We start from the raw sequence: 27,408 nt of genomic DNA, 5'->3' as shown, positions 1-27,408 counted from the left end.
TAGATCAGTCTCCAGGGAAATTTTAAAGCACTGTGGTTTACATGAAACAAGACCTTCCACAAATGCTGTTCAGAGGTCAAGGAGAGCACTGATCAAGACTTCTACCCTCATAGGGGGTGATGTGTCTGAACATTGCACAGGACGGATGATATTCCTTTTTATTTGCACAGAACATTGCAAAGGACGGATGATGGTTTGTAGAAACAGTAATCCTACGCTATTATTTAAGCCCAATTTCCTTGTCCAAATGAGCACAATTAATCAACGTGGTAGAATGAGTCATGTAACAAGATTCTTACTTAAAAGTTCCTTAATGTTAATGTTTAAACATAGAACCAATATATCTACTGCCTAAGATATAGCGCTAGGGGTATTTCAGCTTAGAAAATACCATGTCAGACTACATGCCCCCTGGTAGCAGTCTCACTACCAAGAGCCCCCACAATTAGCACCGGAGCAGATGCAATGTTAATGTTTGTTTTCCTTGTATCATTACTGCAATGGTCCCCCCCAAAGCCAAGATCTGGGCTGGATTCCACACTCCCTGTCAATATAAGAGGGTGATGCTGGTGGACGGGGTGATCTCCCTTCAAGTAACACAATATACTGAATAGGACAAAATGAGAAAGGGGCTTTTTCTAGATGGCACTTTAGAAGTGACATAGTACCATAATAATCTTCTAAAATAAAATTAGATTTTTTTTCTCCACTAAAATGGATTTATAAATTTTTACCTATCTATTGGGACAAAGCACCTTGAGATGTCCTTGTAAAAATCAATTAAAAAAAATTGAATTAGTTTTAATGTTAATACACTAAAAAGAAAAAAAGATGGTGTAATAATGCTTACCAAACATGCTCTCTTGAGTTAAGAAGGTTCTTGTAAAGGGCACTTTCTGAATGGTCTTCAAATTTTTGGCAGATGAAGGCATCACGTTTTCTTCTTAGATAATTCAGAAGATCTCCATAGCAACAATATTCAGTGATGACAAGAGTTGGACCTAAGGAATACATTTAAAGTCTGAATAAAGACCATGGACAACATTTCAGAGAAATGGGAAAAACAAATACTATAAATTAGAAAAAACTTATGATAAAATAATGACATCAGATCAGAACCCTGAATAGATGTGCCTACCGACAGTATAGCATCACGTTGTGATATGCAGTTGTTTCTCATTCTTTTCTATGGAAGTGAGCCACAAGTCTCAAATGGCTCCAAGAGCAAATCTGTTCACACTTGTGTTGTGGCTTTCGTTTGTAACAGAAGCCACAACACTTTGCCAGATCCGTTGTATGATAGATGCCAACGGTGCCAAATGAATCTCAGACTCAGGCCTAGTTCACATCTGCATTGGAGGCTCAGGAAACAATAGTGCCGCATGCTGCGCTATTGTTTTTGGCAACACCACGGACACCCCGAAGGTAAACCAACAGAACCCATTAAAGACAATGGGTTCCACCGGCCCCCTGTGGTGCAACAGATCTGGTGCTTTCGGGTTTTTCCTTGTTCTTTGCAGTAGAGACTTTGAATACAGCCTCCAACACATATATGAACAGACTAAGTTCTCAATTCATATATGCACGACACGATCCTGTGTTTTAATAATTTTTTGCCTACCTTGCCAGTTCGGTCTATCGATTCTGATGGTCTATTTCACAGTTGTTTATTTTTGTTATGTGACTTACCATGGCTGTTTATTTACAATGTACTTCTGTACGGTCTAGAGGTTATGGCCAGTAGCCCACTCAGTACTTTCTTTACTGTGAGGACTTCTATTTTAATCCATTTTTGATGCTATTATCTGTATTTTTATTATGTCTCAATAAAAACTATTTTATTTTGAAAATGTTTGGGTCATTTAACACTGATTTTCTGCATGTGTTCTCCTCTAATGAAGAATGAATTGCATCTGGAGGTTTTTCTCTCCTACTCATTTTCTAATTGAAGCACGAATATGTAGAAAATCATAGAGAGGAGAGCTGGACTCTGTCCTAAACAGAAGAGGAATGAAGATAACAGATACTTCTTAAAAGTCAATTCTAACACCAGACCCCCCCCCCCCCCCCCCCCCAAAAAAAAGAAGGTTTTGCAAAAGGTAAAAACACAATAAGGCCATGTTGTACTGTAGATGCACCGGGGAAGTTTTCTGTTGAACCAATAATTACAAGCTCAGCAATGGATTTCAGTAACTACTTGAGCATTTACTTATTTCTAATGTATGCAAATGATAACGTGTGCTGGCTGGAGCGCCACATACTATGTTGCTATTTGCAGAAGTGATCCACTTAAACAGGCTGGCAACCTTCTAAAAACAACCTGCCAGGTCACTGCACTAGATTATATAATGCCATCTAATGTTCTATTCCTCTGCTTAAACCAAATGCCAAATTTACCTTAAGCAGTTTTTATACATATAGGAAGATTTGAAAAAAAATTGATTCGGGAGCTTCATAAATATGGCGTTCAGCCCAAACACGTATTTATGCCAGAAAACCGCCGCAAAAAAATTAATAAATCTGCCATATTGTCTGCAAACTGGGTCAATAAAAATGTCATGTAAATACTTACAGAAATCTTATTAAAATAATTATTTTTTTTTGCTTAAAAGGGGATTTTCCTGCAATTAAATTTTATTACAAGTTAATCATATACCTGCGACCCCACCTTTCTTGAAAACGAGTAGGTCCGTCCCTGGTTTCAGAGGAGAGGTGGCTGCCCAGGGCCAGAAATCAGTAGGAATTAAGAAAACTAACCTGACCTCTCACATCTAAATGACACGGCATGAAATTTGATTAGGGGGGGGGGGGCCCTATAATATCACTTATAGCAAATAAGAATGTTAATTTTCCTGGAATATATGTCAGGCCAGTTGGTAAATAATGGTATGTCCACATATGCATACCATTCACACTATACAATTCACGTGCTGTATTTGGAATTTTTTTGTGGTGCTGCTACCTGCCACTTCACTGATAGTCTGAACGAACCCCACTGCGTACTAAGATCAGAGACGTGTGGTTGCAAAGGAGAACAGTGATATTTTTCCGTAGAACCAAAGTAAAATGTCAAACATGATCACAAGTTATACTTGGGAAATTTGCTTTCTTTTTTTGTAATGAGCTCTCTCTATTTTCAGAGAGTGGGATGGTGGAGCGTTCCCTTTAGGGGAGATGCACACTTGGCGTATTTTTGCTCCGGAGATTTGGCCAAAGCAAATACGCACGTGTTAAATGACGATTTAAGTGAGGATTTGCACCGAACTTGTTGTGTATTTCACCCTTTGCAATGCGAAAGGTGAAGAGCACCGCAAGTATGCAGCAAATCTGCATGTAACACATGCAGATTTTGCGACAGAATTGTTGCGGCCAAATCCACCGCAGAAAAACACTCCATGTGTCAATCTCCCGTTTTGTACCCATGCACATGATGGCTTATCGCAGAATCTGCCAGGGAGAGACCGCAAATTAAAGCGCATCGCTGCTTAAACTCTACTGAATAGATGATGTGTGTGTCTGATGAAGAAAGATGGATGATACATTTACTATGCTCAACATACGACGGCACAAGTCCACATTAACAGCTCTTCAGTTGTCCCCGGCTCCATAAAGGCTTAGTCACACAGAGTCTTAATCTGTACTCGCAATTAAGCGATTATCATTAAGCCCTTAGGCAACCAGGTGGCCTATGTATTAGAAGTATGTTGGAGTCAGTAGGTTGTAATCCTTAAAAAATTATGCCAAAAACAAAATACAACAGAATAATTTATAATATTTTCCTGAGCTAATCCCCTACAAGGATTTAGTCCATACAAACTATTTCACAAAGAGCATAACACATTGTTTGTGTCTCCAACTTCCTCAGTTGTTACCAAGTCAGGGGCTAGGTTTACGGTTGATGTAATAAACACTTACATGATACAATGTATTTCCTCATACAGGAAGCCAAGCGCTGAATACTAGTTAGTGAAACTGGCATTTTTTATTGTAAAATGTGGAAGCAAATCTCAAAAGGATATCTATGATAATATCACAGTACAGCAATGGGCATAGGGAATGTTACTATATAGAGTATAGTATTGTGTCACATGATCCCTCTGGGCACTGCTAATTGGCCGAAATAGATGACTGGGGAGAGGGAATCACATGTTGCACAATTTACTCCAACCAATTGATCAATCTGCTTTTCCCACTGTTTGCACATGTCTTATTCCTAGATCCTGGCATATAGGCTTGATGTGTGTCCTCCATGAAATGGGTTTGTTTTTACAAGTATTTGTTAGCTACTTTAAGCAAGTATTAATTTACCTCCCACGGTGCAGGCTCCCAGAAGATTTACGATGTTTTTGTGATGGCCGAGATAGCTCAAGACCTTCAGCTCAGACATAAGCGCTTCCCTCTCTGTGGAATGGGCACTTGCTGTAAGTAGAGAAATTTTGTTCAGTGTCAGGTATACCGTGTCATTAATTCCTGAAAATGAACGAAAAAAATAAATGAATACTTACGTTTCAGCATTTTAACGGCTACGGTTAGTGTGTTGTCCTCCTTTAATAGGCCATATGCCTTGGCTTCAACAACTTTACCAAAGGCACCGGCACCCAGAATCTTACCTATTATGGAATAAAAGACAACTATTAATAAAATTATACAGTATACTAGTTCAGGATAGAATGAAAACACAAAATGTGTAAATAATTATGTCATGGAATAATAGGGACGACAACTAGTCTACGTTCAAGACGTCATTATGACATTGCGAAGAAGATTGAAGGCTACGTCTTATGGTTACTATAGGCAACACTAAATTGTATTTGCACAAGCGGAGATATTTCTGAACGTGGTATAATGGTACGGAAAGATTATATTCACAGAAACATACTTTTCTAGCCGCACCACAAGATTATTTTTTCTATAGAGTAATATGGAAGTCACACAAGTAACAAAGTCATCAAAATATCAGTTATTCTGCAAAAAAAATAAAAAATACATGTGACTTAAGTCTCAAAGAAGTTGCATAGTTGAGACCTTTGTCAAGTGACATAGTTACAGTGACCTCTATCTGTAGTCCAGTCTGTTTGCAAAGCTAATGACAATTTATACAGAGTTATATCTCAGGATGCTGTACAGCGGCTCAGTACTGGTGAGCCGTAGTCATCATGTGTGCCGCCATATGGTGCTTTGAGCAGTGGCATATTACGGGCTTATACCCTCCAATGGGGTATATTTAGGCCACATGCACATAAACGTGTTTTTGCGGCTGCAATTCACCCGCAAATCTGCCGGTGAATTGCGGCCAAATTCATTTCAACGGGCCCATGCACACGAACGTGGTTTCCACGGTCCGTGCATTGCGCAGGAGCCTGGAGCGGAAAAAGATGGAACAGGTCTTATTATGCCCGTGTTTTGCGATCCAGGCTCATAGAAATGAACGTACGCGGCCATGTGCATGGCCCGCGATTTGCGGGTGGCCCGCGGGTGACATTCCACGGCAGTCCGAGCCAAAAATCACGACCGTGCACACCACTACGGTCGAGTACACGTGGCCTTAGTCTTCAAATTAAGCCAGAATTATAACATGCATGCTGTGCGCCACATTTATTAACAGTTTTAAACAATGGGGCGTAGCTTAGTGGGAAAAATAGGTTTTATTGCAGAAAGGGGGCATGGATTAAATGAAAAAAAAAAAAAAATGTAAATAAAGAATTGTAAAGTATAGTAGTGAAATAGTCCAATACACTAACCAAAGCACAGCCTGTCCCTAGGGAACTCCCACTTGTTGTCATAAGGAAGTTGTGTCGGATCAATATAAACATAATTATTTCCATTGATTTCTTCTACTACTTTCCACTGAATTTCATACTTTGGTTTCTGTGTTAAGAAAAGAAGAACATAAACTAAGTTAGGGGAAAAAACAAATCAACATAAAACATTGGTAGGAGCACAACACACGTGTCTGCCATACCTGCAAATATTTGTACGTGAGGACCACCATGGCGACACACAACACAGCTGCAGCTACTATAAATCCGATCAGCAAGGGCGTAAACAGTGTGTGGGAACTCATTTCTCCTAGGAGAAATAAAATCAGAACATTTAAAGGCTCTTACAATAGAAAGGCAATATTCATTTGATTTTTTTTACATTACTTTAAGTTTGTTTTGTTAAAAGGAGAAAAAAAAAAAAATTGGCATTTTTCTTTACCTTCAACAGCAAAACTGAACACGGACGTAATTCTCTCCAAATCATTGTATGCGATGCAGTGTACGGTGCCGTTTTTTTTCTTAATAGAACTCACATCAATAATACTTTCTACCACCATACGACCAAGAGAGGAGTTTTCCTTGCTGTGCTTGGTATCAACTGGCTTTATTGCTGGGGAATCTGCACACCTGCAATAACAAAAGTCACGTCATACATTTTACGAAAAATTTAAAAGCAACAAGGACACCAAAAATTAAAGGAGATGTCCAGCCACAGGACCATTTTTCATACTGATGACCTATCCATCAGTATATGATCGGTGTCAGTGGCGGATCATCATTCGGGCGGTTTGGGCGGCAGCCTGAACTCCACATGCCCGGTGGCGTCGCTAGCACTAGAGTGGGCCCCGGAGCTAGTGGTAGCCACATTAATTTTGTATCAGAGACCTCAGGACTCAGATACAAATGAGTCTAGTCCGGAGGATTCACATGCGTCTAGCTGGAGCGGCCGCCACGGGGCATGGTAAGCAATATATTTGTATTTATTTTTAGGTGGGGGTAGTGCTGTGTATATATTCAAGGAGGGGAGGGGGGAGTGCTCCGTTAGACTATATACAAGGGGGAGTGCTGGGTGGCCCTATATACAAGGGGGAGGACTGGGGTGGACTCTGGCTGTCTCTCTCCTGGCATTTTGACTATGGGTATGGTATGTCCCATCTAAACATGCTATCTTCATTCTTTATATGATTGCCTCCTCCTTCATTGTATACTTGACCACCTGTATGTTCATTGTATTTGTGATATATACCATTATATTTATTAATCCATGAGATATTGACCATATATATGGTTTATTTACATTGCCCTGTGCTCATGTGGTTTACTAGCACTTTGCATAAATGGGTTGTTCGAATGCAGCATAGTGCCACCTTTATATGCGGTCATTAGACAAATTTTTCACTATGTTATGAGCTATATTTGCATGCAAATTTATATGACCCATATATGACCTACCAGTACCTTTCATATACATCTTTTTGTGTTTACGTAACATACCGATATATTCACATACGGTTTCTTTTTATACTTTTTCTGAAGGCTAATCATGGATACAAATCTGCCATTTATAATTATTCGGTTGATACACAGCTTAGTTTTCCTTTTTAACTGTTGGTCTGTGGATTTTTCCGCTTTTATGCATGGTCTATTGTCCTGTATCATGTATGGTAATAAAAGTATTTTTCAATAATCTTCTGTTTCTTAGCATCTTTTTTCTAGGTTTTATATATCCAATTATGATGCTTTTTTGGGTGAATACCCTAGGATCAGCCCATGTAACTTGCATAGATTTCTTGTCATTATATTTCTTATCTCTGTGACACTATATACAAGGGGGGAGCGCTGTGTGACACTATATACAAGGGGGGAGCGCTCTGTGACACTATATACAAGGGGGGAGCGCTGTGTGACACTATATACAAGGGGGGAGCGCTGTGTGACACTATATACAAGGGGGGAGCGCTGTGTGCACTATATACAAGGGGAGAGCGCTGTGTGCACTATATACAAGGGGGGAGCGCTGTGTGCACTATATACAAGGGGAGAGCGCTGTGTGCACTATATACAAGGGGGGAGCGCTCTGTGACACTATATACAAGGGGGGAGCGCTGTGTGACACTATATACAAGGGGGGAGCGCTGTGTGACACTATATACAAGGGGAGAGCGCTGTGTGACACTATATACAAGGGGGGAGCGCTGTGTGCAATATATACAAGGGGAGAGCGCTGTGTGCACTATATACAAGGGGAGAGCGCTGTGTGCACTATATACAAGGGGAGAGCGCTGTGTGCACTATATACAAGGGGGGAGCGCTGTGTGCACTATATACAAGGGGGGAGCGCTGTGTGAACTATATACAAGGGGGAGCGCTGTGTGCACTATATACAAGGGGGAGCGCTGTGTGCACTATATACAAGGGGGAGCGCTGTGTGCACTATATACAAGGGGGAGCGCTGTGTGCACTATATACAAGGGGGAGCGCTGTGTGCACTATATACAAGGGGGAGCGCTGTGTGCACTATATACAAGGGGGAGCGCTGTGTGCACTATATACAAGGGGGAGCGCTGTGTGCACTATATACAAGGGGGAGCGCTGTGTGCACTATATACAAGGGGGAGCGCTGTGTGCACTATATACAAGGGGGAGCGCTGTGTGGCACTATATACAAGGGGGAGCGCTGTGTGACACTATATACAAGGGGGAGCGCTGTTTGACACTATATACAAGGGGGAGCGCTGTGTGACACTATATACAAGGGGAGCGCTGTGTGACACTATATACAAGGGGAGCGCTGTGTGACACTATGTACAAAGTGGAAGAGCTGTGTGGCGCTATCCACAGTGGTATGTGTGTTGCACTCTTTACATGGTGGCTCTGTGGCGCTATTTACAGGAGGGGGAAGGCTGTATGGCGCTATCTATAGGGGCTGTGTGTAACGCTCTCTACGGGGGGGGGGGGGGTGTGGTGCTAGCTATAGGGAGGATGTGTGATATATACAGGTGCTGTGTGTGGCACTATGTACAGGGGCCTGTGTGTATGTGGTGTTTTACAGTGTATGGTATTATTATATTCAGGCGCGCAGTGCTTGGTGCAATTACATTTAGGGGCACAGTATGTGGCGCCATGATAATTTTATTTTCGTTTATAGGTGTGGAAATGTTGGAAAAGTGAGGAGCCAAAGACATCTGACATTCTACAGAAATGGGTCATGGCCGGGAGAAGTCATCATGAGCTCTGGACCGGATGGAGAAGAAAAAGAGGAAAAAAAACTACTAGAATCAGAGATGTCGTCACCTGTGAGTCACTAGATTTATAGAGAATCGGTCACGTCTCCTGACATGTTTATTATAGGAAATCCTTGTATTTCACAAAAAGTCTTCAGTCCAGGACTGATAGACAATTCCCCTTGTCAGGAGGATGTGTCCCAGCACAGTGTGATACTGTCAGTATGTAGGTACACAGCGCTGTGACAAGGGGAATCGTAACACCCATTTGTTAATGCTTGCCCAAAAAGGTAGCGTTAAAAATAGTTACGGCGTGGCAGGGCGGCGGTGCGGAAGGGGGGGGTCCAAGTTTGGGTAACAGCCCAGGGCCTATAGTCTACTTAATCTGCCACTGATCGGTGTATGTATATGATCAGTGTATGTATGAATGAATGCATGAATGTATGCACGATCGGTGTAAGTCTGACACCCGCACCAAATCGGCTGCCCCCAGCACCAGATGTTCTGCACGGTATGCAGTTTTTGGTGCTGGAAACAGTTGGCTCTGCACACTGCGTAGCGGCCGTGCTTCAGAACTGCAGCTCTGCTCATATTCACTCTAATAGGAGAGCTGCAGTACTGCAGCTCGGCCACTATACGGTGACCGGAGCCACCTGCTTCCGGCACAGACATCCCCGTGCCTGGAGGCAGCCAGACCGGCTGATCAGTGCGAGGTGCGGGTGTCAGAGCCCCACCTCTCATATACCATCCTGTGGATAGGTCATCAGTATGAAAGACAGTCCCGTGGCCAGGCAACCCTTTAAGTATAAATGCAAAAATGAAAGAGTTAAATAAAGCGAACTGTGTTACATGAACTGTGGTGCTTGCAAAGAAGATTATAGTGTCACTCCCATAAAAGTTGGAGGACACATTCGTAATTGTGCTAATATCATCATACAGTGCTTAAAAAGATTCTTTGCCAATAAAGAATGCAAACATAGTCTGGGTTGATGTCTGGCTGTCAAAGTACACCCACAACACCAGTCTGTCTGAGATTTTAGAAATGCGACTTGTTTCTGTATTAAAATTGGGTTGGAGAAGGTTTTTGGTTCATATTAAACCAATGGGATTTTTATTTGCCAAACGACAGAATATTTCCATAAAAATTCAAAAAGTTTATTATCTATTGTAATGAGCATTGGGTTGTGTCGGTTACCTGGATTCGGATCCTGGACAGAAGTACCAGTCAATGGAAGGCACAGGGAACCCCGTTGCCACACACTGTAGCAGGTCATTACCAAGTCTCTCAGCTATTAGGATTTCCGGTTTTGCTGAAGAAGCACAAAAAAAAACAAAAAAAAAAAACAGGTTTTTAATAGAAGTTCTACAAAAATGCAAAAAAATACAACGAAGTAACATTTTCAACTTACTCTTCACTGATATATTAAAACTGACAGATGAGTTGGCATCGGAATTCGAGGCATAAAATGTATAGATTCCCTTTTCATCCCCTTTGAGACGGATCAGATGTAGCTCACTAGCGTACCTATCAGGAGTAAAGCAGCACATTCAGGTATGGGCCATAGTTAATATGAGATCTATACATTTAGATTTAAAACAAAAAACGTATGCAGCAAATTTGCAATACTAATAATATTGTATTATTATTACAGTCAACATTTTATTCTAGCACGAACATAAAGCATTCCACGGTGATTCAGTTTCTGAGTGTATATAAAATGGTCCCAAAAACACCTGGCCTAAGTGTTATTTCCCTGCAGTATTAAAAACTGTTCTTATTGAACGAATACACTTACTAAAAAAAATAAATTGATTGTCATACCGGTTGTTTCCTTCGTCTCGCGGCTGTACAAAATGGTCAGAGGTGTTAAGAACAGTCTCGTTCAAGAACGTCCAGAACTCTTCATCCGGTCGAGGATACGCATCAATGTAGACCTGTAGCACAATGTTCTCGCCAGCATTCACACACACATCAAGTGTGCTGTTCTCCACGACAGTCAGATTTATATATCCAGTTTCTGTGCACAAATATAACAACTTTAATAGAATCAAATATAAAATAAATATAAATCGTGAAAAAAAAAGAAAAAAAAAGTGAAAAGATGGCCACTAAGGGCAAGTCTATGTGACAGGGGAACACGGGTAGCCCTCTTATTTGTTGGGAGTGAATAAGCTACACGTTCAACAAACTAAAACTGTGAAGTATTAAATTATTTCCAAATTGTTGATGAGACCGGGAACAAAGGAAAACGGATGAGTGGACAGAAGACCGTTACAAGAGGCGTGCAAATGGGAAAAACTAGATTAACTGTGGCCGTTTTACACAACTACAACTCCTTACTGCTCAGAGCTACATTAAGAATTTTGGTGGCTAGTACTTGAATTAGTGGAGATTGTCCTGACAGATGCCCCCTCGAAGGAGCACCAATAATAGAACGCTGTCGGCTGCACTGTATGCTTGGAGCGTTAGTGCTTACAATATAGTGACTAATGAAAACACCTTAATGCAAATCAGCAAAGCGTGCTCAGTAAAGACACTGAACAAGCAGGAGGGTATAAGAGATGAGAGTTTAGAGCCAAGAATGGTCTTTAGAACATAACTCATTACTATTACAATAGTGTGTAGGCTATATCTAGATGTACAGCGTTCAATAGTGAGCCTACACTTTAAAATGACTGATGTTGTCCCGGCTCCTCGGTGTACAGTGAATATACTACTCTTTAAAGAAACAATGACAAGAAATAACAAAGCAGAGTATAAGTCCTACTCAAATGTACTGTAGATCAGCAAACCAAACACATCGATCTAGTGATGGATTTATGGCTATGAATGAAGGGGGGGGGGGGACATATTAGTCCCAGTTTTAGCCTGTGTTGTTGATCAAATGTTTCTAACAATACATTTACATGGAGAATATGTTGAAAGTGAAAATTTAGGGGTGATGCCAAGCAGGGACTTACCAAGGACATCTAATGTGAACACGGCATTCACAACACCAATACTGTTCTTGGCTTGACAAGTGTATATTCCAGACTCATTGAGCTGAACTGCACGGCTGCTTAGAGTGTTATTCCGTTGAAAAGCCGTATCGGATAGGTGTTTGCTGTTTGTAGTACTCTTCTGTAAAGAAATTACTAAAATTAATGAGACCTCAGCCGGATTTCTCCTAATTACCATTCCTCATGTCAAATTAACAAGTTCCAAAAAAAATAAATAAAATAAATTTAAAAAAACAACATTCAAAAGTAACCACCTGTCAAACGGTCTAGAAACCAATATTTTAAGGTTTGGTAATGACAGATTAATGGATAAGAATAACAAAGCAGATCCTGAATGCTGGGACAGTTTATTATTGTAATGTCTATGATTGGAAATTCACCTTTCCAGCTTCATTAAAATATGCTAATGACAGAATAGCGGCCGGCTGTATCTGTGTGTGGAGACAAAAGGAACATAATGAAATGATAGATAGGAAATAGTGGATGATGAGCAGCGACTACGAGAAGAGAGGAAGGAAGGAAGAGGGGGGCTTCAAGATTCCACAGATACAGCTTCATTTTTTTTTCCTCGTGAAGTCAAAAGGAAGAAACGCTATCGATTGGGAAAGAAAACTGGAAGGTGATGCTGGAGGTCATGTAAAATATAGAGAATTATGTCAAATTATGTCTCTTTATATATTAGATATTTTACTCTACCATCATGACACAGAGGATTTACTTCTTCCTTTTCCAAGGGAAGTTTTTAAACAACCACCACGTTCTAACCAAACAATACATGGACATCACAAACTAGAAGACACCTTCCCGTATAGTTCATCCGGTTTCTAAAACAAATCCAATCACCTGTATTTATAAGATAAACTGGAGGAGTATTGCCAGAATAAATATATATAAAATCTTATTTTTATCTTAAAAAAGCATACGCCTTTCAAAAAAAAATCCCCAATAAAGTCTTTGAGGTGTCTCCATCTCAACCTATTAAAAATGTTATTCAGCTTTTCCCTAGTTTTATCAGCTTTGGAAAAAGCCTTAGGACAATCAATATGGCGAACACATTGCTCATACATAACCAGGCAAATTTGCTTTTAGGTGTCTTGGAAAGCTGGGTGACAGCCCGTGTGAGAGCTGTAATACCAGATATATTAGTTGGCACCCAGCTTTCCCCGAGGCCTGAACAGAAAATCTAAAATCTGTATAGCGGTCTAAACAATATGTGAGTGGGGAAGTTTCACTAAAGTAAAGGTAGATGTAAAGTAAAAGGAAATTAAATTAAACTAGGACGAAGAAGTCAATAATCAATATTTACAGGTATATTTGTTGCATTTTAGGGGCAAATGTTCTTGAAGTATTTTATAATGTTTTGAACGCTGTGAATACACAAGGATAGGTTAATGGTCATAATGTGTCATTGTTAGACAGTAACCCGAGCTCTAAACATCTAACGCGATGCTGGAACATTGAAGCATACGGACACGGCACTGGATTTGCACACAATGCCTTGTTGACCTCTGGGCAGCATAAATTAGGAGCGAGCGACAGACTGCCAGGACAATGGAAGGAAGATCTCACAGAATATTCTAGTGTACAACCTTTCAAGAGCACCGTTACCATGATGCTGTAAACGGAGATGTCCATAGTAACACGTATATGGGTGGCATGCTTACTTGTTTTTCTTGAAAAGTCCAGGGCTAAACAGCTATAGAAAGTTCTCAAGCAAACTGGATAAATACAGTGAAGGGAATAGTTTTAGGATGAACATGTTCAGGGTCCCCGGGGGCAAGAAGCGGTTGCCTGTATGTTTACTTACTGTATTACATTTAAAGGCTATATACACACACACCTTTGAAATAGTTTATTTTTTATAAAAACGTCTATCAGTGTGTTTGGTGCAACTATCTAAATACAAATTATTTTTACTTTTTGAGATACAGCTTCATTGTATTCTGTATACAGAGCAGCTGTATATAGCGCTGAGACATGAATCCGTCAGGTCAGCAGCACTGACTGGTTCAGTGACCGTGGGTTTTGCGTGTCTCGGACACGCAGAATCGATCTGTTATCGATCACATCTAAGTTATGTCTAAGTCCGAGAAAAAATAACAAAAAAAACTATTTTAGAAGGTGTACATAGCCTTTAAAACAGTAGATTAACATTTATGGCATTGTTAGGGTATGGTCACACGGCTTATTTTCAGCCGCAAAGATCGGCAGCAGAACGCCTCCAAACATCTGCCCATTGATTTCAATGGGAAAAACGTCGTTCTGTTCCGACGGGGCGGTTTTTTTACGCGGCCGTTTTGAAAACCGGCCTCGTTAAAAAACGCCCACGAAAAAGTGCATGTCACTTCTTGAGCCATTTTTCATTGGCTCTATAGAAAAACAGCTCCAAAAACGGGCGTAAAAAACGTGAGTTGTGTATATATATATATATATAAAAAATAAAAAAAAAAAGGCTGAAAATCAGGAGCGGTTTTCCCTTGAAAACAGCGCCGTATTTTCAGACGTTTTTTTACGAAGCGTGTGAACATACCCTACTTCTTCAAAATTTTGATTTAAATCTAAGATTTTTCCTTAATTAAAGATTTATCACTACTACTCATCACATACAAACGAACCATTTAACTTGGCATAGTGTCCAGTTAGTGCCACATGGATGTCCAGTCACTCAGTTGACCAGTCAACAACCTCATTGTCACGTCAGTTACCAACACTATTGCTTAAAAAGGTACGGACCGACGAATCTCACCAAGAAGTGGGCATGCTTATTACCGTGAACTGTCCTATCCATTTTTATACAGTTGGCCAATTTAGACTTGAAACCGTTGTTTTAAAAAGGGACTGATTATACAATTATATTACACTATTAAATCCTATGTAATCATTGCCATAGAGCCAAAAAATACCAATAAACTGGCACCTGTTAATTCAAGCCACTTTATATTTGTAATTTAATGGTTTCTATCTAAAGCTAGTCATACACAAAAGTTGGTCAAACCCACCAATTTCAGCAAAATTAGCCGATGATCTAATGTGTATTCAATTTTGCACCCGTTAATTTCCCTCTCCCCAATTAAAAATATTATGGAGGAGCCAGAAATAATAGTTAGCAGCCGAACAAGCGTTCTCACCAACCTATAAACCTCATGAATAGCCAGCTTTAGTGATTAGAATGGACAAAATAGTTTAGCTCCCAGCAGAAAATTTCTGCAGTGACATTACTTTTTACAACCAACGTTCTCACGGAAAAAAAACAAAAAAAAAAAACATCTCATTTGAGAAAACGTGAAAAATCCTTGACCAGAAGGGCATATAGGTTACGGTGCACATCCCACTTACTTCCAGTAAAAAGATAACAGACACATTCATTTGTGGACAATCCCATATTTTGCACTAGCATATTTGCGAAGATTGGCTGTCTCGAAATGAACTTTTCAGAAATACACTCCAGGGCGCCTGCCGCTAGATCTACAGACTTCTGTTTATAGTGCACTGAGAATTCAAGACACCCACCAGCTGTCATCACAGAGCAATCCTTCCCTTCATTAAAGGAGCCTTTCAAATCACAAAAGCTTTTATGTGGCCAAAACAGCAAATTAATACGTAAGCGGCACAACCACGTTTTAATAATTCAGCATTGTTTGCAGGCCATTATTCGGAGACGTGTTTTCATTTTGCAAATACAGCATGGGATGTTGTTGAAAGACAAAGTGAATGATATCTTGTGGGAAATGTCACGTTTACTCGTATGATGCACCCGACACCTTCGGAAGCGAAGCCTCTGCTTACCATGTTTGGTGCATCTATCCAGTTGACCTCCACAGTGTTAACATCCTTGACCACACAGGTCACCTCAAACGCTTCCCCTGCCTTCACAACCAGTCTGGATTTTGTTAGGGAAACTACTGGTAATTTTTTCTGAACTAAAGAAAAAAAATATATACATAAAAAGATACAAAATATTAGAGCTGAACAAATGAAAGTTCCATTTGGTTATCGAATATATAAAAACACAAAAATTTTAATTTGTATATTTTTTTATATTCTTTTAGGATATTTTTAGTCATTGTGAAATCTAAATAAACTCCTTATGTGTCCATATACGCTTCAATTTACGTGTTTAAAGTTCACATAGAGGTATCTGTGCCTAGAAAAATAACTTTATCTTCATATGTTTATTATGGGATGGGGGAGAGTGCGCTATACTCCAGGGAAGAATGTAAGATCATTAGTAGCTGGGGTCACGTGTTAATGGATAAGACAGCGCTGCAGCATCATGACTTCATTTTATGAATTATAAGAAAAGTCATTTTGCAGGCAGCTTGGGAGATACTTTAGGAGAACGTTACTATACAAATGTCATTTCATGCTTTGAACTACTAAGTGGTGTTTCACTGTGACAAACATACAAGACTGCATGATATAGAAATTAGCGTAATGTTGAAAGGCAGTAAATAGGAAAATGTTAATTGTAGGAAACTACAAATTTACTTAAAGCCTACCTAACCTTTCAGAATAAGCCATCATGTGTGTGGATGAGGAATAACCCAGTTTCTTTTCATTATGTGACTTGTATTATGCAGTTTTACCCTCTGCAGGCTCTCTCTCTAATGCTCATACAGGGCACACATAGAAAAGAACATCCTGCTCCCCTCTCTCTATGTAGCACACCCCCAGAAACAGCAGCAACACAGAGAAGATTACATAGGAGTAATGATCAGTGTAGCTGTGAATCAAGCTCTGGCGTGACATATAAGGGTATGTGCACACACACTAATTACGTTCGTGGTTGACGGACGTATTTCGGCCGCAAGTAGTGGACCGAACACAGTGAAGGGAGCCGGGCTCCTAGCATCATACTTATGTACGATGCTAGGAGTCCCTGCCTCGCTGCAGGACAACTGTCCCGTACTGTAATCATGCTTTCAGTACGGGACAGTAGTTCCACGGAGAGGCAGGGACTCCTAGCATCGTACATAAGTATGATGCTAGGAGCCCGGCTCCCTGCACTGTGTTCGGTCCACTACTTGCGGCCGAAATACGTCCGTCAATTACGGACGTAATTAGTGTGTGTGCACATACCCCAACACTTACTATAAAGCCAAGCAGCATTTGTGTCTCTATGCCTCTCTCACTCCTCCCCCTCTCCATAGACTTCTACGGGCAGCTGTAACCTGATCTCTTAGTGAGAAGATATTCCATCGGGTCTTGACGGATTTAGCAGAAAATTGATAGGGAGTTAACAGTTAGTAGGGAGGGGGAAGCCGGATAAGTGGAGAAAGAGGTGTTTTTCTCTGATAAGATTTATTACAAAGTCTCTTATATTCGCTTGAACTAATGATTTAGGCAAAGTTTATTGAAAGGATTAGTGACCTTTTAAAATAGATTGAGAAAAATTTATAAAAAAAAAACAGAAATCTTAACGTACTTTTTGTTTTTTATATATCTAATAAAGCAAGTGTACATGCAAAATGCAGTTGGGTAACTTTGCTGATAGTAGCTATCATGATTAGAACCTACAAACGGTTGATTATTCCCTACACAGATACAAATAGGTCATCAGTATAGGATCAGTGCGTGTCCGACACCCAGACCGGTCTCCTCCGTGCACCGGATATTTGGAACCGTATGCAGTAGTTGGAGCTGGAACAAGATGGCCGTTTGGCAGAACTGCAGCTCGGCCGCTATTCTTTGACCGGAGCCATCTGCTTCCGGCAATATCGACAGGTGCCCGGAGGCAGCACAAAGTGGCGGATTGGTGCGGGGTCTAGGTGTCAGACACGCATCGATCATCAGTTGTCAGAATGTGGAAAACACCTTTAAACACTTTTAAAGTTTGCAGAGCCAAACAAAACCAACACTGCTGAATACACTGCAGCTAAATCCAATCCATATGTAATACATGTCAGCAATGATTGGATTGAAAATAAAACCCAAAATGCACTGGAAAACAAGCTTAAAGGGGTTGTCCGAGATCCCAACATTTTTTCAAAAACTCTGTCATACATTACCCCTTATACAGACAACCTAAATAAAGCATTATTTTTAAAAAAAATTCTACTTAACACATTTCTTCTTTGAATTTAGCACGGTTTGTTTACATGCAGTTCAGCTCTGGTTTGTTGATCTTTCCTTGTGATGAAACTTTTTTCACGTGCACGCTCATTGCAGGCTGCAATGAGCGTGCACGTACCTTCCAAGAGTTCACGTGAGCTGTCCTTGCTCCTCCCCGCTGACCTCCTTCACTGGACTTGTCTCCTTGATGACATTCTTGAAGGATGATGAGCAAATGTTCTCCCCCCATTATGTTTTTCACATTTATGTTTTATTTCTCTTTTCAGGTCTATAAACCTCTTCGTGTCTACCCTAAGGGTATGTTCACACGCACTAATTACGGACATAATTCGGGCGTTTTTGCCCCGAATTACGTCTGAAAATAGCGCCTCAATAGCGTTGACAAACATCTGCCCATTGAAAGCAATGGGCAGACGTTTGTCTGTTCACACGAGGCGTATATTTATGCGCCGCTGTCAAATGACGGCGCGTAAATAGACGCCCGCGTCAAAGAAGTGACCTGTCACTTCTTTGGCCATAATTGGAGCCGTTATCATTGACTCCAATGAATAGCAGCGCTAATTACGGCCGTAATGGACGCGGCGTTCAAGCGCCTGCACATGCCGGTACGGCTGAAATTACGGTGATCTTTTCAGGCTGAAACATCCCCGTAATTTCAGCCGTTACGGACGCCCTCGTGTGAACATACCCTAACCCTTGTCCGCCCTCCTCTATCTCATGTCTCTCTCCACTAAGGCCATGTTCACACAGAGTTTTTTGGCAGGAACAATATCTGCCTCAAAATTCCGTCTTGAAGTTTGCGGCAGATTTACCTCTCCCTGCACGTTGTTTTTTGCGTCGTTTTTCCCGGCGTTTTTTGTGCGCTGTTTGCGTTTTTCTTTGCCGATTTTTTTCGGGGCGTTTTTTGCTTGTTTGTTTGCGTCTTTTTTTGCGATGTTTTTGAATGTGTTTTCCGTTTCGTTTATCGTATCCTTTTTTTCGCGTCGTTTATCGTTTCTTTTTTTGCGTCGTTCTCGGAAATTTTTTATGCGTTTTTCGTTGCGTCTTTCGTGTGGTTTTCCCCGTTTTTTTTTCGCAGCCTTCTTTGCCTCTTTGTTTGCGGCTTTTTTCGCGTCATTTTCCACGATATTTTTTTCGTCGTTTTGCGTGTCGTTTATCATAGCCTTTTTTTCTACGCTTTTCGTGTACTTTTTTGGGGTTTTTTTTTTCTGCGTTTTTCGTTGCGTCTTTCGTGGCGTTTTCCCTGTCGTTTTTCGTGGCGTTCTTTGCCTCTTTGTTTGCTGTTTTTTTCACGTTTTTTTTTAAATGTTTTTCCCTGCGTTTATCGTAGCCTTTTTGGCGTTGTTTTTTTATTGTTTTTTGCGGCGTTGTTTGCGGCTTTTTTTGCGTTCGTCCAGCCCCGTCTTATGCCTCATGCACACTTGCGTGTAAGATTGACGCCCGTGAGAAACGCATATGAAAACAGGCCAATTTAAAATAATGGGTCGCGTGTGCTGTGCGTGGTTTTCACGATCAGCACACGGGCGAGATTCACCCTGTTGAGAATGGGGCCTTAGGCACGATTTACACAAGCGTGAATCACGTCCGTGTGCTGTGCTTTGAAAAAACGCACAACACACGCGACCCATTTATTTCAATGGGGCCGTTGACACATGCGTGACTTTTCACGCAGCGAGAGTCCGCTGCGTGAAACATACTGCATGTCCTCTATTGGTGCGTTATCCTGCACCTACACTCACATTGAAGTCAATGCATGCGTGAAAACCACGCACCGCACACACGTGTTTGGTGCGTGATTTACACAATTTGTTAGATGGAAAAAATGTGCTGGCTTTGTGAGTGCGTGAATAACACATGACAATCGAAAAGCACACTGATGCATAAGGGCGGATTTACACGAGCGTGTGCGTTTTGCGCACGCAAATACAGTGGCGTTTTGCGTGCACAAAATGCACTTGACAGCTCCGTGTCATGTTCATATGGTGCGCAGCTGCGTGCTTTTCGCGCAGCCACCATCATTATGACACTACGTTTGGATGTTTGTAAACAGAAAAGCATGTGGTGCTTTCCTGTTTACATTCATACTTTTTACTGCTGTTGCGCGAATCACGCACGTCCCACGGAAGTGCTTCTGTGTGGTGCGCGTGATTTTTACGCACCCATTGACTTCAATGGGTGCGTGATGCTCGAAAAACGCAGAAATATAGAACATGTCGCGAGTTTTACGCAGCGTACTTACGCTGGGTAAAACTCACGGACAGTCTGCATGCCCCCATAGACTTGCATAGGTCCGTGCGACCCGCGTGAAAACAACGCGGGTTGCACGGACGTATAGCACGTTCGTGTAAATCCGCCGTAACGCACACACACAGACATGATTGACGCAAGTTTTTCACGCGTGTAAAATACACACGCTCGTGTGCATGAAGCCTTACTAATGGACGCTGTTAGACCGTAATGAACTAGTAATACATTTTAAAATAAATGAGGACATAGAAAAAATATTGTAATGAAATAACACACATAACACTGGTTAACGATTTTATTAAAAATAAAAAAGGGTGTCATTGAAGTAGTCCTTGAACTTGATGTAGTACCAAGGACCCAACCTGTAAAAAACACATAACTAAGAAAAAAAAGTGATGCTTAGATACACTGCTCATGTGTGATACTGTATGTTTGACCATGTATCTAAGCCTACCACAAGGTAGCCTTAGATACATTACCCAAGCAGACAGTGTCACACAGACACATCGCCGTGCTTCCATCCGGTTGATCTATGGGTATGTGCTTGATGTTCACATATTTTCTTGCATTTTTGCATTTTTTCATTAATGTTTCATTTCATACTCATGCATGTATGTACCCTGATTATTAGATCATATCTCTTGGTTGTTATTATTACACGTCAATTTCAGACGTTACCTTCCTTATACATTGTATGGCGGTTTGGTCTTTTTAACCTGTTGGTTCATGGATTCTTTTTATCATTTTTGTATGTATATGTTATTTTGAATAAAATATTTTGCTCATTTTTCTAAATGTTCTTGTGTATTGGCATTTGTTCTCTTCTCGGTCATATATAGTGTCACACATGGGCCATGTATCTAAGAATACATGTTAGGCTTAGATACAGGGCCCCAAAACACAAATCTTATACAGGAATAAAAAGAATGTCATCTGGGGTCCTGTATCTAAGCATACATTGTGTTAGGCTTAGATACAGGCTCCATGTGTGACAATTTTTTTTAGCCACTGTATCTAAGCCTAACAATGTAGGCTTAGATACAGGACCCCAGAAGATCTTTTACAGTTTAATATTATACGCTCTGCTCCGGGACTCCTGACATCGTAGCAGATCCTATAATAGCGTAGTGCGGCTCCTCCTTGGGCCTGCTCGGTGATACGGCGCAACGGTGTCCCGCGGGCCGCAGATAACAGCCTCAAGGGCTGCATGCGACCCGTGTGCTGCATCGAGTTGTCTGATCCCCTATCAAAGCCTACTATGTGTAGGCTTTGATAGGGGAAGAACTAAAAGTACAGAGGTCACTGTACCTCTCTAGTCCGCGGGTGCCGTCCCTCTTCACTTTTTTCACTGTGAACACGCATAGGCGCGCTCACAGTGAAAAAAAGCTGCATAGGTTGGGCGGGCACCCGCAGAAACGACACATCTCCAGTGACGTGTCGTGTCCCATCCGAGGTCTCGCTGGGGCGAGACCATGTGATCGGGACACGACACGACAGTGGAGGAGGAAGAAAACGTGACGTCAGAAGACAGGTGATCTGAAGAAAAGAGCTGCCAGAACGGAGAACAGAAGCAAGATTGCACAGGTAAGTATATTAGGGAATAGTTAATGTGTGTATTGTGTGTTTAACTTTTAAATAAAAATATATCTCGGACAACCCCTTTAAGTAAAGACCTTAAATTATAATCTAGTCACAAAGACGGCAAAAAACAATGTATCAATCCAACTCACCTGGAGTTACCACCATTCTGAACCTCTGGGATGTCTTAACAGAACCATCTTGATTTACAGAGCACATATAGCATTCTGCGAAACCGGTCTGTACGTTGTGTATGGTAATGCCGTTGTCGATATCACTTTCATATGTGAATCCTTTAGGCAGGGGAGATTCATCACATCTTCTAATAGAATACTCTGTAACTTCCGAGTCAGAGACAAAACAGATTCCAGATATGTCTCCCCCTTCTTTCACATCATAGTATCCTGGAATCTCAAGAAATGGGTTGCTTAAATCTGAAATTAAAACAGACACCATGACTTGACGAATTTTAGTAAGACCAATTTTAGTTTTTTTAATTGTAAATCTTGTTTTTGGATATTTTGATAATGAAGAACAGAGCAGTAGAGTAGCTACATTATATTGAAGTGGAATTCCAAACTATATGAATTGTGTGCATAGAAACACCCAACATAACGGTCAGTACAAATAATTGGAGCATAATATTTTTGTACTACTATTATATTTTCCATATTGATGTTTTGTTATCAATATAAAAGCAATATGTTCAGTAGCGCCATATACCGGTGTACTCGCATAAATCTGACAATATAATTTCTCTATCATGGACAAAACACAATCTAGGGCCAATTTCATGATAAGTCAATTGACCAACCAGCAAATCTTTGGAGCTGAAGAAAAAACTGGAGGACTGGGGGGGGGGGGGGGGGGGAACGACACAAGCACAGGCAGTGCAAGCCGATGTGGCCCTGGTCACGTTCAAACGTACAACCCTAGTGCCCAGTGGAGATCACTATTTAACATCTCTACCTCAGCTGTACATACACACATGCTCGTACGAATTTAATAAAAATACATTTATTTTAATTGTTTTTCTCGAAGGTTGGAGAAACCACAGTATTATGAAGAACACAATGGACCCACCTTTCACAAATAGATAGACGGCGTAGTTATCTGTAGGAGTGACCCCTTTATTGACGCAGATATATTTCCCGGTATGTTTGCGTTGTGCGCTGGAGATGGAAAGGTTGACCCCACCATTGATGGAAAGCAGTTGTGAACGACCAACAATCCTCGGCTTCTTATTATGTCCCAACTTTTGATGAAACCATTCTACTGGGGCTGAATCCGTGCAAGACACCGTGAATTTTTCTCCGGCAGTTACAAGTTGCCGCCTTTCAGAAAGAGAAATCGTGGGAGATGAATCGGCTGCAAAAAATAAAAAATAAATAAATATTCTGATCACCAAATGTTGCGAAGGACAGAAATCTGGATTTTATAAATGGCATGATGAATAATTTATAGAACAGGCAGATATTAGAGAAGAATTAACATACTCTAGAAAACTGCTAAAAGGGCATTAACAATAACAATGTGCTCTTCATTCATCCCAAATAACCAGCACCAAGCAAATGTTTCAAAAAGTGATAAATGGAATAATTGCAAACACTGTTTTTCCATAACAACTATTTGTACTATGTCCTTAAAAATGCATAACCTCATATTGTGGTCATAGATAAGGAGTCCCATACATAAATAAACTAACTGGTGACTAGTAAAATGTCGGGACTATAATGAGGCACAACTACTTATTTAGCGTTCCACTTTTATGGTTTGGTTTTACTTGCTTTAAAGGGTATGGGTAGTATTCTTCATGAAAACTAGAAGTGATCTTCTCACCCTACAATTTGCCTGAACAACGGCCCGGTGCTATTTCTTCAACACTTTAAGGGTCCTTTTACACCGGCCAATTTTGGCCGCATCAACGAGCGACAATCAACGAGACAGCTCATTGATCGGTGCTTGTTTGTTCCTTTCACAAGTAGCGCTGTATGGGGAACTACGATCGCTCTTCCCCATACATTTGCAGCATGTCGGCAGCACAGGGACATGTGCTGCCGATAACGATAATATTTACTACTGCATAAACGATACGATCAGTCGATGGGTGATCGTTGCTCTGTTTATGCAGGGCAATGATCGGGAACGAGCGTTCATATGAATGCTCGTTGCCCAATCATTGGCCTGTGTAAAAGGGCCTCAAGGAGGATCTGTCACTAGTTTAGTAATGTCCAATCTCCTAGCTAATCTAATAGGCGCTGTCACACTAATAATGCTAGTGAGAATTCTGTCCCAAAAAGTTTATTATTTTAAAAGTTATGAGTTTTTTTCTAAATATGCAAATGAGGTCATACTTGACAAGTGGGTGTCAACACCAGCGATTCTCCTGAGGTGGAGCAGCCTGTGACGCTGTCCTATCAGCATGAAGCTGCTTCACACAGTGTGAGAGACTGAGGCTGGAGGGGGGGGGGGATCACTTAAAATATATCTTGGGCTGTAGTTCCAGTGGCATATGAAAGAAGAGATTCTAATCTTTCATATGGCACCAGGATCGCAGTTGAAGCTGTGAAACAACCGGAGGCATCACTAGTTGAATACACAATACACAGTTGGGAATGGAAGCTGTATACCATATGATCACGCTGTGTTGCTGGGCTGGGAAGAGGAGAACTGTATGATGCTGATTGGACAGAAATCACACAGAAAACATTACACCGCCCAGAGTGAAAAGAAAGAGTAACCTCCTATTTGGCAAGTATGACCAAATTAGAATATTTAGAAAAATGCACAGAACTTTGCGAATAATAAATGATTTTTTAAAAAATGTGTAGTTATCAGCATCATAGCGCCTACTAGATCAGTTAGGAGATAGGATATTAATAAACTAGTGACAGATCCTCTTTAAGGCCAAGTCCATGCAGCATTTTTTAGCACCGGATTTTGATGTGGAAACCGTCGCAGATACAGCTCCAAAAACACCCAAATCTCGCTCTCTATTGATTTTAATGGGAAAGAGGATTTTTATTGGGGGTGGGGGTTTGACTGTTTTCGGGAAAGAGAAAAAAACAAAAACAACATGCCCTATCTTGAAGCATCCTTTGTTTCTAAAACTCAATTGAAATTGAGAAGAAAAAAAAACAAACAATGCGATGCTCGTTTCTCCCCACTGTTTTTTGCATTTGTTTACTACATAAAAACGCCTAAAACAAAAAAGCCTCAAAAAACATGGCACAAGAAGCGTCAAAAAGAAACTTTCAAAATCTGACGCAAAAATCCTGAAGGAATTTTGACACAGATTTTTCAGCTTGCCAAAAAACTGTCTGCAAATACCCTAAAAGTAGAGGACTTTAAAGAGAGACTGTCACCACATTATAAGTGCCCTGTCTCCTACATAAGGAGATGGGCGCTGTAATGTAGGTGACAGTAATGCTTTTTATTTAAAAAAAACGATCTTTTTTCACAACGTTAGGAGCGATTTTGGTTTATGCTAATGAGCTTTCTTAATGCCCAAGTGGGCGTACTTTTACTTTCGACCAAGTGGGTGTTGTACAGAGGAGTGCATGACGCTGACCAATCAGTGACCAATCAGCATCATGCACTCCTCTCCATTCATTTACACTGCACTAGCGATATAGTTATATCACTATGTGCAGCCTCATACACAAGCCCTAACATTACTAGTGTCCTGATAATGAATACACATGATCATCCAGCCTGGACGTCATGTGTACTCAGAATCCTGACACTTCTGAATCTTTTCTGTGAGATTCCAGCAACGGATACGAAATCTCGCGAGATCTCGGAGCTAAACGAGGTTTGGTTTCACTTGCCGGAATCTCACAAAAAAATATTCAGAAGTGTCAGGATTCTGAGTACACATGACGTCCAGGCTGGATGGTCATGTGTATTCATTATCAGGACACTAGTAATGTTAGGGCTTGTGTATGAGGCTGCACATAGCGATATATCTATATCGCTAGTGCAGTGAAAATGAATGGAGAGGAGTGCATGATGCCGATTAGTCAGCGTCATGCACTCCTATGTACAACGCCCACTTGGTCGAAAGTAAAAGTACGCCCACTTGGGCATTAAGAAAGCTCATTAGCAGAAACCAAAATCGCTCCTAACGTGAAAAAAGATCGTTTTTTTTAAATAAAAAGCATTACTGTCACCTACATTACAGCGCCCATCTCCTTATGTAGGAGACAGGGCACTTATAATGTGGTGACAGTCTCTCTTTAAAGGGGCTCTGTCACCAGATTATAAGTACCCTATCTCCTACATAATCTGATCGGCGCTGTAATGTAATGTAACAGCAGTGGTTTTTATTTTGAAACACGATAATTTTTGACCAAGTTAAACAATTTTAGATTTATGCTCATTAGTTTCTTAATGGACAACTGGGAGTGTTTTTACTTTTTACCAACTGGGTGTTGTACAGAGGAGTGTATGAGGCTGACCAATCAGTGACCAATCAGCATCATACACTTCTCATTGTTCCAGCCCAGCTTCTTTCACTGCACAATCATACTGGAACAATGAGAAGTGTATGACGCTGATTGGTCACTGATTAGTCAGGGTCATACACTCATCTGTACAACGCCCAGTTGGTCAAAAGTATAAACACGCCCAGTTGTCTATTAAGAAACTAATTAGCATAAATCTAAAATAAATTCATAACTTGGTCAAAAATTATCGTTTTTCAAAATAAAAACCACTGCTGTCATCTATATTGCAGTACTGATCAGATTATGTCGGAGACAGGGCACTTAAAGAGGCTCTGTCACCAGATTATAAAACCACACTGAATTAATAAGGCTCAGTTTACACCTTCATATTTTGTCAAAATTATCTCTAAAATGATAATCTTAGCCAGTCATTTACAAACAGGGATATTTTGCTAGAATGGGAATAACTTTACCAGCCACATTCTTCCATAATATTCTTTATAGTAGAGAATTCTGTCCAATAAGGTTTTATTTGCTAAAATTAACCCCCACATTGACATGGTTTTCGAAATGCATGCTAATATAAGGCCTAGGTAAAGAATTTACGCAACAACACTATGAAGTGGCCACTTAGAGGAATTGCGCAAGAACTGAAAAATAGTCAGAATAGCCAGCATGGTTATTATAATGAAAAATATTCAGTTTTCACAATGTTTCTGATTGGCTACCATTTTACACAGATGATAATACTGATGAATTAATTTGACCAGCATTTGGTCATCAAAGCTAGACCAGAAGATAGTATGAACAGATTTAACTGCATGCCACCTGTTCACATCACCGTTCCTTTCCGCTCAGGGGTTCCGTTGGAGGTTTCCGTCGTGCTAATCCCTCAACGCAAACGGAAACCTTAGCTTCCGTCACCATTGAACTCAATGGTGACGGAAACCTAGCTAATGGTTTCCGTTTGTCACCGTTGTGACAGGGTTCCGTTGTTCTTAATGGAACCAATAGCGCAGTCGACTTCGTGCAGCACACCTAGTCAGATTTGCAATTTAGGAGTTTGGATACAACTCG

The 27,408-nt window shown here is 40.8% G+C and overlaps 1 protein-coding gene across 1 annotated transcript in view; it reads right to left on the bottom strand.

Annotated features, from left to right (window-relative positions):
• The window catches only part of KIT (KIT proto-oncogene, receptor tyrosine kinase), a 61,520-nt gene that overhangs the window by 6,972 nt on the left and 27,140 nt on the right, over window positions 1–27,408 (bottom strand). Inside the window, exons 2-14 of the mRNA XM_075859770.1 lie at window positions 22,967–23,251; window positions 22,036–22,317; window positions 15,773–15,906; window positions 11,948–12,107; window positions 10,809–11,004; window positions 10,396–10,511; window positions 10,182–10,296; window positions 6,202–6,389; window positions 5,963–6,069; window positions 5,742–5,868; window positions 4,506–4,610; window positions 4,309–4,419; window positions 851–1,001 (exon numbers count right to left, since the gene is read on the bottom strand). Coding sequence (XP_075715885.1) covers window positions 851–1,001; window positions 4,309–4,419; window positions 4,506–4,610; window positions 5,742–5,868; window positions 5,963–6,069; window positions 6,202–6,389; window positions 10,182–10,296; window positions 10,396–10,511; window positions 10,809–11,004; window positions 11,948–12,107; window positions 15,773–15,906; window positions 22,036–22,317; window positions 22,967–23,251 — 2,077 coding nt within the window. The remainder of the gene's footprint in view (window positions 1–850; window positions 1,002–4,308; window positions 4,420–4,505; window positions 4,611–5,741; window positions 5,869–5,962; window positions 6,070–6,201; window positions 6,390–10,181; window positions 10,297–10,395; window positions 10,512–10,808; window positions 11,005–11,947; window positions 12,108–15,772; window positions 15,907–22,035; window positions 22,318–22,966; window positions 23,252–27,408) is intronic.

The sequence above is a fragment of the Rhinoderma darwinii genome, chromosome 1 (genome assembly GCF_050947455.1).
Source record: "Rhinoderma darwinii isolate aRhiDar2 chromosome 1, aRhiDar2.hap1, whole genome shotgun sequence".
In the NCBI taxonomy this organism is placed as follows: domain Eukaryota; kingdom Metazoa; phylum Chordata; class Amphibia; order Anura; family Rhinodermatidae; genus Rhinoderma; species Rhinoderma darwinii.
The sequence above is the reverse complement of the archived record's forward strand: the minus strand, read 5'-3'. Positions and strand labels throughout refer to the sequence as shown.